Source organism: Gorilla gorilla, chromosome 18, assembly GCF_029281585.2.
Source record: "Gorilla gorilla gorilla isolate KB3781 chromosome 18, NHGRI_mGorGor1-v2.1_pri, whole genome shotgun sequence".
NCBI classification, from domain to species: Eukaryota; Metazoa; Chordata; class Mammalia; order Primates; family Hominidae; genus Gorilla; species Gorilla gorilla.
Genome location: NC_073242.2, coordinates 27,354,262 through 27,372,687, shown reverse-complemented (window position 1 = coordinate 27,372,687; position 18,426 = coordinate 27,354,262). Strand labels below are relative to the sequence as shown.

General features: G+C 43.7%; 1 protein-coding gene across 6 annotated transcripts in view; it reads right to left on the bottom strand.

Moving 5' to 3' along the window:
• IL21R (interleukin 21 receptor) overlaps positions 1-17,881 on the bottom strand; it is a 49,947-nt gene extending 32,066 nt beyond the window's left edge. Inside the window, exons 1-4 of one of the 6 annotated variants that reach the window (XM_063699568.1) lie at positions 17,436-17,875; positions 16,834-16,974; positions 11,444-11,545; positions 11,134-11,220 (exon numbers count right to left, since the gene is read on the bottom strand). Coding sequence is in view for 2 of the 6 variants with exons in the window: in XM_063699566.1 (XP_063555636.1) it covers positions 11,444-11,529 (86 nt within the window). In the remaining 4 variants the exon portion in view is untranslated. Of the gene's footprint in view, positions 1-11,133; positions 11,221-11,443; positions 11,546-16,833; positions 16,975-17,435 lie in introns of all 6 variants that reach the window. The other 5 variants (XM_063699566.1, XM_063699570.1, XM_055365567.2 and 2 more) reach the window with 5 other exon arrangements.
• Between the last annotated feature and the right edge of the window lie 545 nt (positions 17,882-18,426).

Here is an 18,426-nt window from a genome sequence, read left to right as displayed (position 1 = left end):
CGTTTCAACTAAAAACACAAAAAAATTAGCCAGGCGTGGTGACACATGCCTGTAGTCCCAGCTACTCAGGAGGCTGAGGCAGGAGAATCACTTGAATGGGGAGGCAGAGGTAGCAGTGAGCCGAGATTGCGCCACTGCACTCCAGCCTGGACAACAGAGTGAGACTCCGTCTCAAAAAAAAAAAAAAAGATAGCATATACAATTATGTACTGTACATAATGCTTGATAATAATAATAATAATAATAATAAACGATGTTACTGGTGTATGTATTTACTATACTATATCTTAAATCACTATTTTAGGGTGTGCTCCTTGTACTTTTTAAAAAAAATGTTGGAGGGGCACAGTGGCTTACGCCTGTAATCCCAGCACTTTGGGAGGCTGAGGCAGGCAGATCACTTGAGGTCAGGAGTTGGAAACCAGCCTGGCCAACATGGTGAAACCCCATCTCTACTAAAAATACAAAAATTAGCCACGCACGGTGGTGTGTGCTTGTAATTCCAGCTATTCGTGAGACTGAGGCACAAGAATCGCATGAACCCAGGAGGTGGAGGCTGCAGTGAGCCAAGATTGTGCCACTGCACTCCAGCCTGGGTGACAGAGCGAGACTCTTAAAAACAAACAAAAATGTTAACTTGTAAAACAGCCTCAGGCAGGTCCTTCAGGATGGATTCCAGAAGAAGGCATCATTATCATAGGAGATGCCAGCTCCATGTGTGTTTTTGCCACTGAAGACCTTCCAGTGGGACAAAATGTGGAGGTGGAAGACAGTCATATTGGTGATCTTGACCCTGTGTAGGCCTAGGCTAATGTGTCTGCCTGTGTCTTAGATTTTTTGTTTTTTGTTTTCTGGGTTTTTTTGAGATGGAGTTTTGCTCTTGTTGCCTAGGCTGGAGTGCAATGGCGTGGTCTCGGTTTTCCTGGGTTCAAGTGATTCTCCTGTCTCAGCCTCCCAAGTAGCTGGGATTACAGGCGCCCGCCACCATGCTTGGCCAATTTTGTATTTTTAGTAGAGATGGGGCTTTCACCATGTTGGCCAGGCTGGTCTCGAATTCCTGATTGCAGGTGATCCGCCCTCCTTGGCCTCCCAAAGTGCTGGGATTACCGGCATGAGCCACCATGCCCCGCGTGTCTTAGGTTTTAACAAAAAAAAATTTTTTTAAGTAAAAAAATAAAAAATAAAAAATTTTAAAATATAATATATAAAAAGGCTTTTAGAATAAGAATATAAAGAAAAAATATTTTGTATAGCTGTACAATGTGTTTGTGTCTTAAGTGTTAGTACAAGAGTGCACGAAAACACTTAAGTGTTATTACAATAAGATAACTGTTATTACAATAGTGTTATTCAAAAAGTTTTAAAAAGTTAAAATGTTTATAAAGAAAAAATGTTGGCCGGGCACAGCGGCTCATGCCTGTAATCCCAGCACTTTGGGAGGCCAAGGCGGGCAGATCACGAGGTCAGGAGATCAAGACTATCCTGGCTAACATGGTGAAACCCCGTCTCTACTAAAAATACAAAAAAAATTAGCCAGGCGTGGTGGCGGGCGCCTGTAGTCCCAGCTACTCTGGAGGCTGAGGCAGGAGAATTGCCTGAACCTGGGAGGCGGAGGTTGCAGTGAGCTGAGATCGCGACACTGCACTCCAGCCTGGGCGACAGAGTGAGAGACTCTGTCTCAAAATATGAAATAAAATAGGGCCGGGTGCGGTAGCTTACGCCTGTAATCCCAGCACTTTAGAAGGCCGAGACGGGCGGATCACAAGGTCAGGAAATCGAGACCATCCTGGTTAACACGTGAAACCCCATCTCTACTAAAAATACAAGAAATTAGCCGGGCGTGGTGGCGGGCGCCTGTAGTCCCAGCTACTCGGGAGGCTGAGGCAGGAGAATGGCGTGAACCCGGGAGGCGGAGCTTGCAGTGAGCCGAGATCACGCCACTGCACTCCAGCCTGGGCAATAGAGCTAGACTCTGTCTCAAAATAAAATAAAATAAAATAAAATAAAGGAAAAATGTTACAGTAAGCTAAAGTTAATTTATTATTTTAAAAATTCAAATAAATTGAGAGTAGCCTAAGAGTTCAGTGTTGATAAAGTTTACAGGAGTGTACAGCAATGTCCTGGGCCTTCACATTCCCTCAGCACTTACTCACTGACACCCAGAGCAACTTCGAATCCTGCAAACTGCATTCACGGTACGTGCCCTGCACAGGTGTGCCGTTTTTTCATATTTTATATCATGTTTTCACTGTACCTTTTCTATGTTTAGATACACAAATACTTACAATTGTGTTACAGTTGCCTACAGTATTCAGCACCGTATCATGCTGTGCAGGTTTGTAGCCAATTAGCAATAGGCTGTAAGATACAGCCTAGGTGTGTAGTAGGCTATACCACTTAGGTTTGTGTAAGTGCACTCTATGACGTTCACACAATGACAAAATTACCTAATGACACATTTCTCAGAATGTATCCTCGTCATTAAGCAATGTATGACTGTTTCCATATGACCAAGAAATTTCACACCTAGTTATATAGTGAAAAGAATTGACCAGATGCAGTAGCTCATGCCTGTAATCTCAGCATACTGGGAGGCCAAGGCGGGAGGGTTGCTTGAGCCCAGGAGTTTGAGACTAGCCTGGGTAATATGGCAAGACCTCATCTCTACAAAAATTAAAATGAAAACATTTTCTGGGCATGGTGGTATGTACCCCCAGCTACTCAGGAGGTTAAGGTGGGAGGATCACTTGAGCCCAAGAGTTTGAGGCTACAGTGAGCTGTTTTCACACCATTGCAGTCCAGCCTGGGTGACAGAGTGTAACCCTGTCTCAAAAAAAAAAAAAAAAAAAAAAGAAAAGAAAAAAGAAAGAAAAAGGAAAGAAAACAATTGCGGATATATGTCTAGAAAGAAATGTACAAACCATTGTACACAAATGTTCACAGCAACATTATTCATAATACCAAAAAACTGGAAACAAGCAAAATTTCTATCGACTGGTGAATGGATAAAGAAATGTAGTATATCCATGCAGTAGAATGTTATTTAGCCATATAAGGGAATGAACTACTGATACGTGCTACAAAACGGATGAACTTTAAAAATTCATGCTAAAGTAAAGACACCAGACACAAAAGGCCTCATATTGTATGACTCCATATGTATGAAACGTCCAGCATTAGCAGATCCATAGAGACAGAAAGTAGGTTAGTGGTTGCCAGGAGCTGAGGCTGAGGGGCGGGGGGATAGAGAGTAACAGCAATGGATGTAGGTTTGTTTTTGGAGTGATGAAAATATAGAGTTAGTGGTGATGACTGCACAACTTTGTTGAATTGCACATCTTAAGAGTACATTTTCAGTTTTGTGAATTACATCTGAAATACAGATTTTTGAAAATGAAGGCAAAATAAGGATTTTTTTTCAGACAAAAATAAGTAAGAGATTTTGTCATTGATAGACCTGCATCAAGAGATATACAACAGTGAGTTTTTCAGGTAAAAGAAAAATAATTCCAGATGGGAAGCAAGTTACTGTAGGGTGAAATGAAGAGCAACAGAAAGTACTCTAAATATATGAATTAGGCTGGGCGCGGTGGTTCACGCCTGTAATCCCAGCACTCTGGGAGGCCTAGGTGGGTGGATGACCTGAGGTCAGGAGTTCGAGATCAGCCTGGACAACATGGCAAAACCCGGTCTCTACTGAAAACACAAAAAATTAGCCAGGTGTGGTGGCGCAAACCTGCAGTGCAGGCTACTAGGGAGGCAGAGGCAGGAGAATCACTTGAATCCGGAAGGTGGAGCTTGCAGTGAGCTGCAACTCCAGCCTGGGTGAGAAAGTGAGACTCCAGCCTGGGTGAGAAAGTGAGATTCTGTATCAAAATAAATAAATAAATAAGTGAATTACTATGATTTTTAATTTCTTAACATACTAATGATGTAAACTATATGCAGAATTAAAATACACGACCATGAAACCCCAAAGGTAAGAAGAGGTGAATAAAGTTAAAGAGGACTTTGTACAAGAGGACTTCAGATTGTTCAAGAGGACTTCAAAAAGCTCATGGAAACATGGAATTAAAGATAACAATTAAAAAATAAACTCTATTTCTCGACATAAATTCAGTCAAGGTCAAGGCACTTTTGTAAGTGATGATACCAGGCACATAGTCCATCTCCAAAGAACTGGGGGGTCATGGGAATGTAACCATGTCAATGCAGGCTTTTTTACATTATTAACTAAAGAAAAATGGGTGATCGTTAAAGATTGCTTAAGATTAGGAGACAAAAAGAAGTCAGAAGGAGCCAAACGGGACTTTAAAGTGGATGCCTAATTTCTCATGGAAGCTGTAAAATTGCCCTTATTTGATGAGAAGAATGAGCAGGAGCATTGCTATGGTGGAGGACTCTCTGGTGAAGCTTTCCTGTGCATTTTTCTGCTAAAGCTTTGGCTAATTTCCGCAAAACACTCTCATGATAAGCAGATGCTATCATTCTTTGGCTGTCCAGAAAGTCAACAAGCAAAATGCCTTGAGCATCCCAAAAACCTGTTGCCATGACCTTTGCTTTTCTTGACCGGTCTGCTTTTGTCTTGACTGAACCTCGTCTACCTCTTTGGAGCCACTGCTTTGTCTTCAGGATGAACTGGTAAAGCTACGTTTAATCTCCTGTTACAATTATGTGAGGAAATGCTTCTGAATCTTGATCCTATTAGTTTAAAATTTGCATGGAAGTTTCTGCTGTTGTCTGCAGCTGATCTGGGCGCAGTGGTTTGGCACCCAGTAAGTGGGAAGGTTGCTCAACTTTAATTTTTTGGTCAGAATTGTGTAACCTGAACTAATTGAGATGTCTATGGTGTTGGCTACTGCTTGGGCTGTTAATCGTTGGTCCTCTTCAATTAGGGCATGAACAAGATGAATTTTTTCCTAACAAATTGATATGGATGATCGGCCACGGAGGGCTTTATCTTTATCATTGATTTCGCCATTCTTCCACCCTAGTTGCACCATAAATTTGATGTTTGTTCCTGCTTCAATTTTAGCAGAATTCATGTTGCAATGATAGGGGCTTTTTTGCAAACAGACGCCTTATCCTTCTTAGTGACTCAAACTAGATCCTGTCCAGACATGTTATAGCAAGTTAGTACAAGTTTATTTTGGTGCAGAAAAAAGTTTGAACTTCATGCATAGTTTTTTCATAATTTGAATTTTCCATGAACTTTTGGAAGAATTCATATTAGGTAGATCCTAATAATAATAAGTATGCATGTTGTAATCTCTAAGATAAGCACAAAAAGAATATAAAAGAAAGTACAATGAACAAACTAATAGGAAAAATGGAATAATAATTTTTAAAACTTGATTTTCTAAAAACTAGAACAAAGAAGGAAGAATAGATAGGTCAAAAAAGAAAACAAATAGCAAGATGGTAGACATAATCCCAGACACATCAGTGCTTTCATTGATGTCTGAAATAAAAGGCAGTCTTAATACCAAAACTTGACATTAAAGGAAAGTAGAATTACAGGTCAATCTTTCCCATAAATAATCTTAAAAATATCTGAAACAAAATATTAACAAGTCAAATCTAATAATATGTATAAAAATAGATAACATATTATTATCACATTGGTTTATTTCAGGAATGTAAGGTTAGTATGACATTTAGAAACCATAATCAATTTCACCACATTAACTCAATAAACAAGAAAATTTATATTATCATTTAATAAGTTCAGAAAGCACATTTAATAAATTGCAACACCCATTCATGATTTTTAAAACCTGTCAGGAAAGCAGAAATAGAGGAGTCTTCTTTAATCTAATTACGATCACACACACACACACACACACACACACACACACACACACTATACATAGCTAACATTATCCTTAATTGTGAAATATTGAACACTTCCTCACTGAGGTCAGGGCAAAAACAAAAACATCTTATACTAGAGGTGCTAATTAACATAATAAGGCAACAATAAGAAACTTTTAATTTATAAAGATTAGAAAACTATGTGTTTAAGTTATATAAGAATTGAGGAACCAGAAAAGTCCACGATACTCAACAAATAAACTGTTAGAATAATAATTGTTAAACAAAGAAGCTGAAGATGAGATCAATATAAAAATCTATTGTATTTCTAACAATCAGCAAAATTGACAAACCCTTAGTTAAACTAAGAAAAAAAGAAGACTCAAATTAACTAAAATCAGAAATGAAAGAGGAGACATTGTAACTATGTCACAGAGATAAAAAGGATTCTAAGAGACTACTATGAACAATTATATGCCAACAAATTGGATACTTCAAATAAATTAATACATTCCTAGACATATACAACCTACTCAGACTGATCATGACAAAACAGAAAATCTAAGCAGACCTAAACTAGAAAGGAGATTGAATCAGTAATCAAAAACCTCCTAGAAAAAAAAAAAAAAAAAAGGCCAAGACCAATTGGCTTCACTAGAGAATGCTACCAAATACTTAAAGAATCAACACCAATTCATCCCTAACACTTCCAAAAAATTGAACAGTAGGGAACACTTCCAAACTCATTTTATGATGCACCAGTACCAAAGCCAGACAAAGATGCAAGAAAACAAAACCATAGACCAGTACTCTTGATGAATACTGATGCAAAAATCCTCAACAAAATGCTAGCAAACCAAATTTAACAACACATTAAAAGGCTATACACCATGACCAAATAGGATTTATCTGCAGAATTCAAAGATAGTTACAAAAACCAGATAAATGTAATACATGAAATTAACACAAAGAAGGACAAAAATCACATGGTCATCTCACCTGATGCAGAAAAAGTATTTGAAAAAATTCAATACTCTTTCATGATAAAGAAAACATTCAAGGAACTAGAAATAGAAATAAATTACCTCAAAATAACAAAGGCTATATATAAAAAGCCCACAGTGAATATATTCAACAGTAAAAAACTGAAAGCTTTTCCTCTAAGATCAGGAACAAGGCATGGATGCCCACACTTGCCATTTCTATTCAACTGGAAGTTCTAGCCAGAGCAATTAGGTAAGAAAAAGAAATAAAAGGTATCTAAATTGGAAAGGAAGAAATGCAATTATCTCTGTTCACAGATTACATGATTTTATATGTAGGAAACCCTAAATATTAAAAAAATGGTTAGAACTAATATGTGAATTAAGCAAAGTTGCACAATACAAAGTCAGCACTCAAAACTCAGTTGCATTTTTTACATTAACAATGGACAATCCAAAAAGAAACTTAAGCCAAAAATTTCATTTACAATAGCATCAAAAAGAGAAAAGTACTTAGGAATAAACTTAGCCAAGGAGGAGAAAGACTTGTATAAAACATTTTTGAAGGAAATTAAAGAACACAGATAAGTGAAAAGACATCCCATGATCATGGATTGGAAGACTTAATATTGTTAAGATGACAATACTACTCACAGAAAACTGAATTTAATATAAACCCTATCAAAATCTCAATGACAGTTTTTGCAGAAATAAAAAAAGAATTCATCCTAAATTCATATGGAACTTCAAGGGACCCTAAATAGCCAAAATAATCTTGAGAAAGAAGAACACTCTAAAAAAAAAGAAGAAGAAGAAGGAGAAGGAGAAGGAGAAGAAAGCTGGAGGCCTCATATTTCCTGATTTCAAAATGTATTAAAAAGCTACAGTAATCAATATAGTATGGTACTGGCATAAAGATAGATATACAGACCAATGGAACAGAATAGAGAGCCCAGAAATAAACCCTTGTGTATATAGTCAAATGATCTACAAAGGCACTAAGTCTATACAAGAGGGAAAAGGAAGTTTGTTCAAGGAAATAGTGCTGGAAGAACCAAATATCCATATGCAAAAGAATGATGTTGGATCTTTATTTTACTCCATATGCAAACATTAACTCAAAATGGGTTAAAGACCCAAACATAAGGCCTGAAACTATAAAACTCCTAGAAGAAAACATATGGGAAAATCTTCGTGAAATTGGAATGGGCAGTGATTTCTTGTATGTGATAACAAAAGCACAGGCAACAAAAGTAAAAATAGACATATGAGACTACATCAAACTTTAAAACTTCTGTTCAGCAGAGGAAATAATCAGCAGAATCAAAAGGCAACCTATGGAATGGGACAAAATATTTGCAAACCATACAAGAGATATGGGGTTAATGTCTAGAATATACAAAGAACTCCTACAACTCAATAACAACACAAAAACAAATAACTCAATTTAAAAATGGCCGGGTGTGGTGGCTCACACCTGTAATCCAAGCATTTTGGGAGGCTGAGGCGGGCGAATCACCTGAGGTCAGGAGTTCAAGACCAGCCTGGCCAAGATGACGAAATCCCATCTCTACTAACAAATACAAAAATTAGCCAGGCATGTGGCAGGCACCTGTAATTCCAGTTACTTGGGAGGCTGAGGCAGGAGAATTGCTTGAACCTGGGAGGCAGAGGTTGCAGTGAGCCAAGATCACACCACTGCACTCCAGCCTGGGCGACAGAGCAAGACTCTGTCTCAAAAAAAAAAAAAAAAAAAAAAGGACAAAGGACATGAATAGACATTTCCCCAAAGAAGATCAGCAAATGCCCATTAAGCATACGAAAAGATGCTCAACATCACTAATCATCAGGTAAATACAAATTAAAACTACAACGAGATATCATCCTGCACTTGTTAGGATGGTCATTATAAAAAAAAAGAAAAGAACAAATGGTGGTGAAGATGTAGAGAATTGAAACCCTTGTGCACTTTTAGTGGGATTGTAAAATGATGCGAAACTTTTAAAAAAATTTTTAATTAAAAAAATAGAAATACCAGACATATATCCAAAAGAAATAAAAACAGCATCTCAAAGAGATATTTGCACACCTGTTTCTGCGGCATTATTTACAATAGCTAAGATGAGCAAGTAACCTAAATTTATTGATAGGTGAATGGATAAAGAAAATGTAGTACATACATAATGGAATATTATTCAGCCTTTAAAAAGGAGGAAGTCCTGTCATATGTTATGACATGGATGCTTCTTGAGGACATTCTGCGAAGTGAAATAAACCAATTGCAAAAAAAAACAAATACTGCATTGTATCACTTATATGATGTATGTAAAGTAATCAATCTCATAGAAACAGAAAGTGGAATGCTGATTGCCAGGGACTGCGGGAGGGAGAAATGAAGAGTTGTTTTTCAATGGGTATAGAGTTTCACCCATGCAATAGGAAAAAGTTCTAGAGATCTCTTGTAAACCAATGTGCATACAGTTTACAATATTGTACTGTACATCTAAAAATTGTTAAGGGTAAAAAAGATCTACTGGTTAATAAAATCCAAACCCGGGACACTATACTTTGCACTACAATACCCTCTCTTGTTAGATTAGCAAAGAAAAAGATCCATAAACATTACAAAAGCAAAGAAAGGCAGGAAGCCCTCAACTGGTGGTCAGTTGAAGTGGGCTGGGTTTGATAGCTATTTCTTTTAACATCTGGAACTTTAGCTTTAAAAAGTGTTAATAAAGTTGTAAAGTATAAAAACTCATTATATTTCTGTACACTACAAACAGTCAAGAAATTTTAAAATTATGCCATTTACATCAGCATCAAAAAATCAAATATCCGAGAAGAAATCTAATGAAAGATGTACAAGACTTTTTTTTTTTTTTTTGAGATGGAGTCTTGCTCTGTCACTCAGCTCTGTCACTAGAGGCACAGTCTCTGCTCACTGCAACCTCCGCCTCCTGGGTTCAAGCAATTCTCCTGCCTCAGCCTCCCGAGTAGCTGGGATTTCAAGCTTGCACCACCACACTCAGCTAATTTTTGTATTTTTAGTGGAGACAGGGTTTCACCACATTGGCCAGGCTGGTCTCGAACTCCTGACCTCAAGAGATCCACCCACCTTGGCCTCCCAAAGCGCTGGGATTACAGGTGTCAGCCACTGCACCTAGTTGATGTACAAGACTTCTACACAGAAACCTACAAGACATTACTAAGAAAAATTAGAGAAAACATAAATAAGTGGTGGTACATACTATGTTCATGGATTGGAAAATTTAATATTTTAAGGATGCTAGTCCCCCCCAAATTGAAGTAAAGTTTCAGTAAAATCCAAAGTTTCAAGAAAAAAATCCCCAGCAAGATTTTCTTTGGTGGAAATTGACAAGATAGTTCTAAAATTTATATAGAAATACAAAGGATTGAAAATAGTTTAGACAATTTTGAAGAAGAATGTCAAGATTTATAAAGTAATTTAGAAAGTATGGCATTGTTGCAAGGAAAAACAAACTAACCAATGGAAAAGAACAGAAACAGTAGAAATAAACTCATGTATTCAACCACTTGATTTTCAGTAAGTCACCAGTGCAAGGCAGTGGAGAGAAAAACATGATGTTTTCTTAAATGATGGTATATTAATTGAATATTCATATGGAAAAAGTAAACCTTGACCCCTACCTCACACCATACAGAAAAATAAACTACAGATAGACTGTAGACCTAAATGTGAAAGGTAAAACAGTAAATCATCTAGAAGAAAACACAGAATAATATTTTTATCACTTTATTGCAGGCAACACTTCTTAAACAGCACATAGAAAGTTCTGGTCATAAAGAAAGACTTATAAATAAACTTCATTAAAATTAAGATTTTTTATTGATCAAAAGTTTCCATTAAGAGAATGGAAAAGAAACTGAAAGAGGAAGAGGGAAAGAATTATACATATATATGTAAATTTATAATAAAATATAAATATAAAAATATTTATTTATAAATACATATATTTATAAAATATAAATTATATACAATAAACATATATAATTTATTTTTATATATATATGGAGAGAGAGAGAAATAAACACAAACAATTCCAAGTGCTGAAAAGGATACAGAGTAACTAAACTCTCTGTCTCTACTCAATATTCTGGTAAGAGTGTAAATTGACACAACCACTTTGGAAAACTTCTGCTGAGCAGAGACTCAACATTTCCATTTCCAAGTTATATAACCAAAGAGAAATGCAAGCATATGTGCACAAGCAGACATGTACCAGCATGTTCATAGCAGCCATTATTTACAACCTCCCCACACTGGAAAGAACCCAAGTTCTTGGTTTCCCTGTACCTTTTTTCTGTCACACGATTGAGGAATGGGATGCGTCTAGTTCCTCAAGTCGGCCATTCTCTGCAATGTGACCCAGGGGACATGGAGCTGAAAGTGAAAGGTGGGTAGTGTGGTAAAAGTAAAATGGCCCTATTTCCTATAGGGATCACAAAGAAATGAGGTGGGCGAAGAGGGACTCCCCAGAAGTGCCAGGAACAGGAGCCAACAGGTCACCAGAAGAGGAAGTGTTAAGGCGGAGGGACTTCCCGAGAGGGAACACAGAAGAAAGAACTCCTAAAGTTATCCAGGGTCTTCAAGGACTTCTGCCCACCTGCTCTCCTGCTGGTCCTCCTCTCTGACCTTCCTGCTATAGCTACAGAGCTGTGGTTCCTCCAACTCCATTCTTACTCCAACCATGTCATTCCATGGCTCTCTGTTGTCCACAAGAGAAAAACCCCAAATTCCTTGTCTGGTATTCAAGGCATTTCAGGATCTAGCCCCCAGTATTCATACTGGACTTCAGGCTCATCAGACCACTGACAGCCTCACCAACATGCTCCATTCACCTGGCTTGCACACCTGTGCATGTGCTGTTTTAGCCACGGAAACTATCTGCCCTTTTTGACTGACTGTTAGCCTCCTACTCAGTCTTCAAAATCCCATTCAAATGGCAGCTCCTCTGTCAATCTTTGACCTCTCCAAAGAGCATGAGTCACTCCTTCCTCTGGGGTCCACCCTCCACATAGAACATAGCTCATGGTGTTTTCATCTATATTCTGGGCACCATCTAGGCAGGGACAGTGTGTTTCTTTGTTACTGCTGAATCCCCAGTAACTAACCAGTGCCTACAGTGGGTGCTCAAAACATTTGCTACATGAGTGACTAAATGAAAGAGAATGCTTTCTATGGGAACGAATTGTGAACAAACATTATCCTCAATGTTAAGACCTATGTAGACCGTACACTCCAAAGTTAAATCTTACCCTTTTTGACCCATTTTTCTGGAGCTTAGGGGATTGAGAGCCTTGTGTATTTGGTGAGGATACGCTTTTTGTTGTTGTTTGTTTTGTTTTGTTTTTGAGATGGCGTCTCGCTCTGTTGCCCACACTGGAGTGCAGTGGCACGATCTTGGCTCACTGCAACCTCCGCCTCCCGGGTTCAAGTGAGTCTCCTGCCTCAGCCTCCCAAGTAGCTGGGATTACAGGCATGGGCTACCAACCTTGGCTAACTTTGTATTTTTAGTAGAGACAGGGTTTTACCATGTTGGTCAGGCTGATCTCAAACTCCTGACCTCAGGTGATCCACCCTCCTTGGCCTCCCAAAATACTGAGATTACAGGCATGAGCCACCGCACCTGGCCGAGGATAAAAGCTTTAATGCTTCAATCCTTTTTCCTGCATCAGGGCCGTTGGACATGCCTTTCCCTCTGCCTAGAATGCTTTTCCCCCAGCTTCTTTCCTTTCTCATCCTCAGGTTTCAAGTTCAGTGTTGCCTCTTCAAAGAGCCAACCCTATCTGAACTGGGTCTGCGCCACAGATCTCTGTACCCCACATCCCCTAGTTTGTCTCCTTCATAGCAGGTGTAATATGAGGAATCGTTTTGTAAATGTCTCTGTGTATGTGTTTGTAACTTCTTTCTGTACTGAAGCATGAGCTCTCAGAGGCTGGGTAATTGACCTATTTCGTTCAGGACAGTATCCCTAGTGCAGAGAAGAGGACCTGTAGGTGCCCAATAAGTAGCTGAAGAAGAATGTTAAGTGAATGAATGAATAAGGCTAAAAATTGAGACAGCCCCTAAGAGGTCCTGCTTTCCTCATTAGCTTCCTCACTGTCCCCAGAAACTCCCCCCAAACCCACCTCAGACAACATCTTCTGCTCCCAGAGTGAATAATCATGACTAATGTCATCAGATTAGTAACAAGGAACTTTCAGAGAAGGACAGTGGGCTGCCCAGGGTCACACAGCAAGTTCTCATCTCAGTGGGTTCTCAGGCTGGGGAAGAACTAGCCCAGTGGCCCTGGGTCAGAAAGCAGACTCTGCCACTCACTCGCAGTGGGAACTTGGCCGTATCTCTGCCTTTCTTTGAGCCTCAGCTTTCCTCATCTGTGGAATGAGGGCAGCAGGCTTAGCCTGGATGAGGAGTGTGAGGCAGGTTAGTGTGGTTAGTATTAGGTGTGTGGTTAGTGTTAGTTGCTTTTCATCTTTTTTTTTTTTTCGCCATCGGCAAGGGGTGGGTTATGGGTGTCTGAAGGCAGGTATGTTGGGGACCTCAGGCTTACAGCTTAATCAGTAGAAGATGAAGGTGAGAGGAAGGGCCTTCCCCTCCCCAGCTCGTGCAACCTCTGAGGCTTTGCTACCTCTCAGCCTATCTCTCTCTCCTAGCCAGGCAGCAAATCTCTATTAGCTCCAGCAATCTTTCCCTCCTGGCACCTCTTCCAGCCTGTGCAACCTCTCCTAGCTGTGGAGCATGAGGTCCCAGTCCCAGCACCCGCACCCCCCACTCCCCACCCCCGCTGCTTGTGCAACTTCTATCTCCCTGCAAGCCCTGCCATCCTCTGCAGCCTTGCCCAAACCTTGCAACCTCGCAGCCTCTGCAGCCAGATCTCACTCCAGCTCCATTTCCTCCAGCCCAGGAGGGGCCGCTTGTAGAGCAGTGAAAGGAGGCTTTGAACTATGCCATGAGGTGGAGCGGGGCTGGCCACCCACCCTCTCTCTCCCCTCAGTTCCCAGCAGCCCCCATCAGCCCGCCCTGGCCCTGGCCAAACTGGACTGGTGTTACTGATTCATTCTGGGGAAAGTTGGCAAGCCCTCGTCCTAGTCAAGCCCGCTTGGCAGATGGGGAAAGGAGGCCCAGAGAGGCCCAGGGCCTTGTCCTGTTCACACAGTGGGGGATGGCGGGGGCCTGGGCTAGGAGCCGGGCTGGTGCACTTGCCCCAACTCCCTGGGGACAATTCAGGGCAGGAGTCGGGGTGGCCAGATCCTTCCTGTGGGCTGCAGAGATCAGCAGGCTGGGTTCCTGATGCAGATGTCCTGGGCAGTCGGGGGCCCTCCTTGGGGCCCCTGCCCCCCAGCCCGGGGAATATTCTCAGGTCGTTTCAGAAGTTCCAAGTTTACTCAGAGGTCTCATTTGAGCTGTCATGAAAAGTCCCTTTGGCTTGGGGCCAGGGCAGGGAGTGGGGGCGGTGGCACCTGTGAGCCAGGGGTGGGGGTGGGTTCCTCCCATTGCCCCCTCCCCCTCCCCTTCACATGTCCAGGGGCTCCGGAGGGCAGGGAAGGAGGGCATGTGAGGAAGGGGCTGCGAGGGCAAGAAGACCCTCTTCCTGGAGGAAGCATCTGTTCCCCTCTTTTCACTGCTCCCTTCTAGATGGTTCCCTGAGTGACCCTAGAAAAACCCCCACCCTGCTCTGAACTTCAGTTTCCCCATCTGTAAAAGGGGGGGAGCAGAATCATCGTAAGAGCTCTCATTTACTGAGGTCTCATATATGCCAATATGACCAATAATATTTATTATTTTTTATCTGTATTTTCATAGCTAAAAGCAAAGAGCTCTTACATATTTAAAGTAAAACATAGGCCGGTCACGGTGGCTCATGTCTATAATCCCAGCACTTTGAGAGACTGAGACAGGCAGATCACTTGAGCCCAGGAGTTCAAGACCAGCCTGGCCAACATGGTGAAACCCCGTCTCCACTAAAAATACAAAAATTAGCCAGGTGTGGTGGCAGGTGCCTGTAGTCCCAGCTACTCGGGAGGCTGAGGCAGGAGAATTGCTTGAACCTGGGAGATGGAGGTTGCAGTGAGTTGAGATTGCGCCACCGCACTCCAGCCTGGGCAACAGAGCAAGACTCTGTCTCAAAAAAAAATTAAAAAAAAAAAAAAGTAAAACATGATAGCGGGCACTTCTCATGAGCCATCTGTGCCCAGCTCTTTTGCCTTCCTCATCACACTGGCTCTCTCTGTGTACCCCAGAGCTTCAGGACCTAGGGAGGTGCCTGGGCCATGGTAGATGTTCCATAAAGAATAGGTTGAGTAAATCCTCACCACAGACCTAAGACAGGCATTCTTATTCCTATTTCCACTCTTACAGATGCAGCAACTGAGCTGCAGAAAGGTTAAGTGGCTTCCTCAAGGTCACACAGGTACTAAGCGATGGAGCTGGGACTTGAACCCAGGTCTGGCCAGTTCCATGGCTCAAACTCACAAGGGGTGGTGTGCTGGGAAGCCAGTTCCAGTGCCCCCATCTAACCGCGGGCACACCTTCCTAGTTGTGTGGAGAAGGCCCCTGTGCCTGTGAGGATCCTGTGAGGATCCCTGTGAGGATCCCTGTGAGGATGCTGAAGGCGCTAGCTTCCCTCTCTGGCTGTGGAAGGAGCGGATACCCCGTTCCTTTCATTCATTTATTTATCAGGCACCTGGGTTGTCCTGATTCTACAAAGAGGTGGGTTCCTCCCAGAACTTCTGGTGGCTGGCTTTCTCTTGAATGGGCCTCCTCCTCCGGTATCCACCCCCTACTCTACTGCCCACAAGCCCCTTACTGGCTCTAACCCCCACCTCCCAGTTTCTTCTCCTAGCCTGAAACCAGGATCGCTGGGCAGTGGGAGCCTGCAGTCTGAGCTCAGAGCTGTCTTTGCCTTGCTCTCCCCACCTCTCCTGGTCCTGGATTCTGCCTCCTCCTATCACAAGGGCTTTTAGCTACCTCCACTGTGGGACTGAGTAAGGATCCGGACACCCTCCTGGCAGAGAAGCGGGCAGGACAGGGGCATCGCTGAGCCCACGGTGGGGAGCAGGTGAGCAGGGCCTCTCCTCTGGGGGCTGCCTGTCCTCGTGGGAATGAATACTCAGCCATCCCCATCCAATGCTGCTTCCCAGAAGCTACCCAGGCCCACGAGTCTTGTTTTCATGTTATTCTATCTAGCAGGTGGTGGCCTTGTCCTACAGACTGGCATCCAATCCCAGCTCCATGTCATCTGGTCACAGTTAACCTGGGGCAAGGTTGTCTCCACTAAGCCTCACTCTTGTCATCTGTGAAATGGGCTGAATGAGGCTGCCCGCTTCACCTGTTGAGGACTATGGGAGACCCTTAAGTGCCTACAACATGGTGAGTTGGCACTGGGGGGACCAGAGCCAGGTGGTTGGCCAGGCAGGACCACAGCAGCCTGAGTGTGTCGCTCCCCCTCTGTCACTCTTGGAGTCGGGCTCTTCTCCATGGGCTCAAAGCTTCTCATGCCACAAACTCTCTTCCTCAAAGGGAAAGGGCCATTAGGAGCACAGCTTTCACCCTGTTCGGCCCTGAGGTCCCCACAACTAGCTCCACCAGGATGGGGGTACCTTGGTCCCCATTTCATAGATGAGAAAACCATGGCTTCTCGAGGCTAGAAGCAGAGAGACTTGCCCAAGTTCACCGAGTGAGGAAGGCGCGTGGCCGGGTTTTGACCTGGCAGGTTTTCCCCGACTCCACCATGTGCTTCTGAAAGCCCCACTCTCCCCCCAGGGAATCACAGATGCCCTCCTCGCAGCAGCCTCCTGGCTTTGAATGTCCCGCACCTGGTCTTCTGCCTTCACTGAGCAGAGACGTCATTCCTGTGGCAAGTCCTAAGTTCCTGCTCCTCAGGGCTCCTCCACCAGGAATGTTCTTCCTTTCCCATCCTTCAAGGCTCAGCCTCCACTGACCTCCCCACCCTCCTCTCCTCCACACGCACAGGGAACTGGGTTGGCCTCTTACCATCCGACCCGTTCCCCGTGCTTCATGAGAAAGATGCAGCGACAGCTCATGGGGTCACCTGGCTTGACTGCCCGACCTGCTACGTCCCAGTTGAGTCACCGAGGGAAAATCACTCTACCTCTCGCAGCCTCATTGCCTCATCTGTGAAATGGGCACACCAGCCCTTGTTTTGAATGACTGGGTGGAATCAAGGTGGTAAGACATAGAAACTGACACAGAATGGATCCCATCAGGCTCTACACCCATGCCCGTCACCTCCCGGCTCAGCCGCCCAGAATCAGGTGATTGACATGTTATGTTTGGCTTGAAACTGGCTTTCCTTCCCCAGCCCGCTACATTTTGGAGGCTGGTTTTCAAGACAGAGGGTCGTCTCAGCCACATCCCTGCTGCTGGGCCCCTAAGCTGTGCTGAACAAGAGACCCCAACCTCAATTCTGCCCAGCCTCACTGCATGAACCTTCTTTGCCTCAGTGTCCCCAATTGTGACTTGGGCACAGTCCTCCGAGGCCTCCCACTGTGACACTAGATGCAGCAGGCAGGGAACAGTCCCTCCTAGGCAGAGAAGGCACCCTGGTCCCAGCAGAAAACCAGGGCTGGAATTACCTTCTGTTTCGGCTTCTTTCTCAGAAATCCATTCCGTGTGCTGGGGGCAGTCTGATGGGCTTCTGGGGGTGGCAGCTGGGTTCAGCGTGGGGGTGACAGATGAGGGTCTGAGAAAGCAGGCAGAGGCCTGGGGTGAGAATCCACACCCAGCCCGAGTCACCAATCAGGCTGTCATAAGACCTGTCACTCTGACGACGGGCAGCTGGGCCTCCAGGCAGGTGTCCCACAGAGCAGCAGACAGAGGAAGGAGACGGCAAGGCAGGTACCAGGCGGCCGCAGCAGGGATGCACGGGCCGCAGACAGACAGACACAGCTGCGTGGCTGTCAGCCACACTCAGGGAGAGGCAGGCAGAGGGCCAGATGCAGAGCTTACGGTCACTCAGCAGAGAGACGCCAGTGGGTCTGTCCGAGGCCGCTGGCTGCCACCCAGCCGCATGTGCAGAGTGGGGAGGAAGAGGAGGATGTGGTGAGCCGCTCCCCGCCAGCCCCGCCCACCCGCAGCTGGGCTCCTCCTGGGAGGGAGTGAGAAAGAGGTGGGAGGGGGCCCAGCCCCACAGCAGGCACCCACTGTCACCAAAGGTCACCTGCAAGTAAGACATTTGGGGCCATCGGGGTGACACTTCCCTCTTAGGGACCTGTGACATCATCCTCACAGGCCTCTCAGTCATAACCCATGAGGCAGGCAGTGCCTCCTGGAGCCACCACATTGCACAGATGTGGAAACTGAGGCCAGAGGTGTGAAGATGTGGCACAGTTTCACCTGTGGACCCGGAATCCTCAGTGGCTGAGTCCAGCCCCTCAGCACAGAGAGAAGGACCAGAACCTTGCCCAAGGTCCCACGGAAGCCCCTTTTTCAGACTTTGCAAACCAGCCTGTTTCTTATTCCTGAGCCTTACCTGCCTAGTAGGGTCTGAACTTGGGACCCTCTGCTCTGGCTTGACCCCCATGCCTCTCTGCCTCCATTTCCTTTGGACCCAGTCTCCTGCTGCAG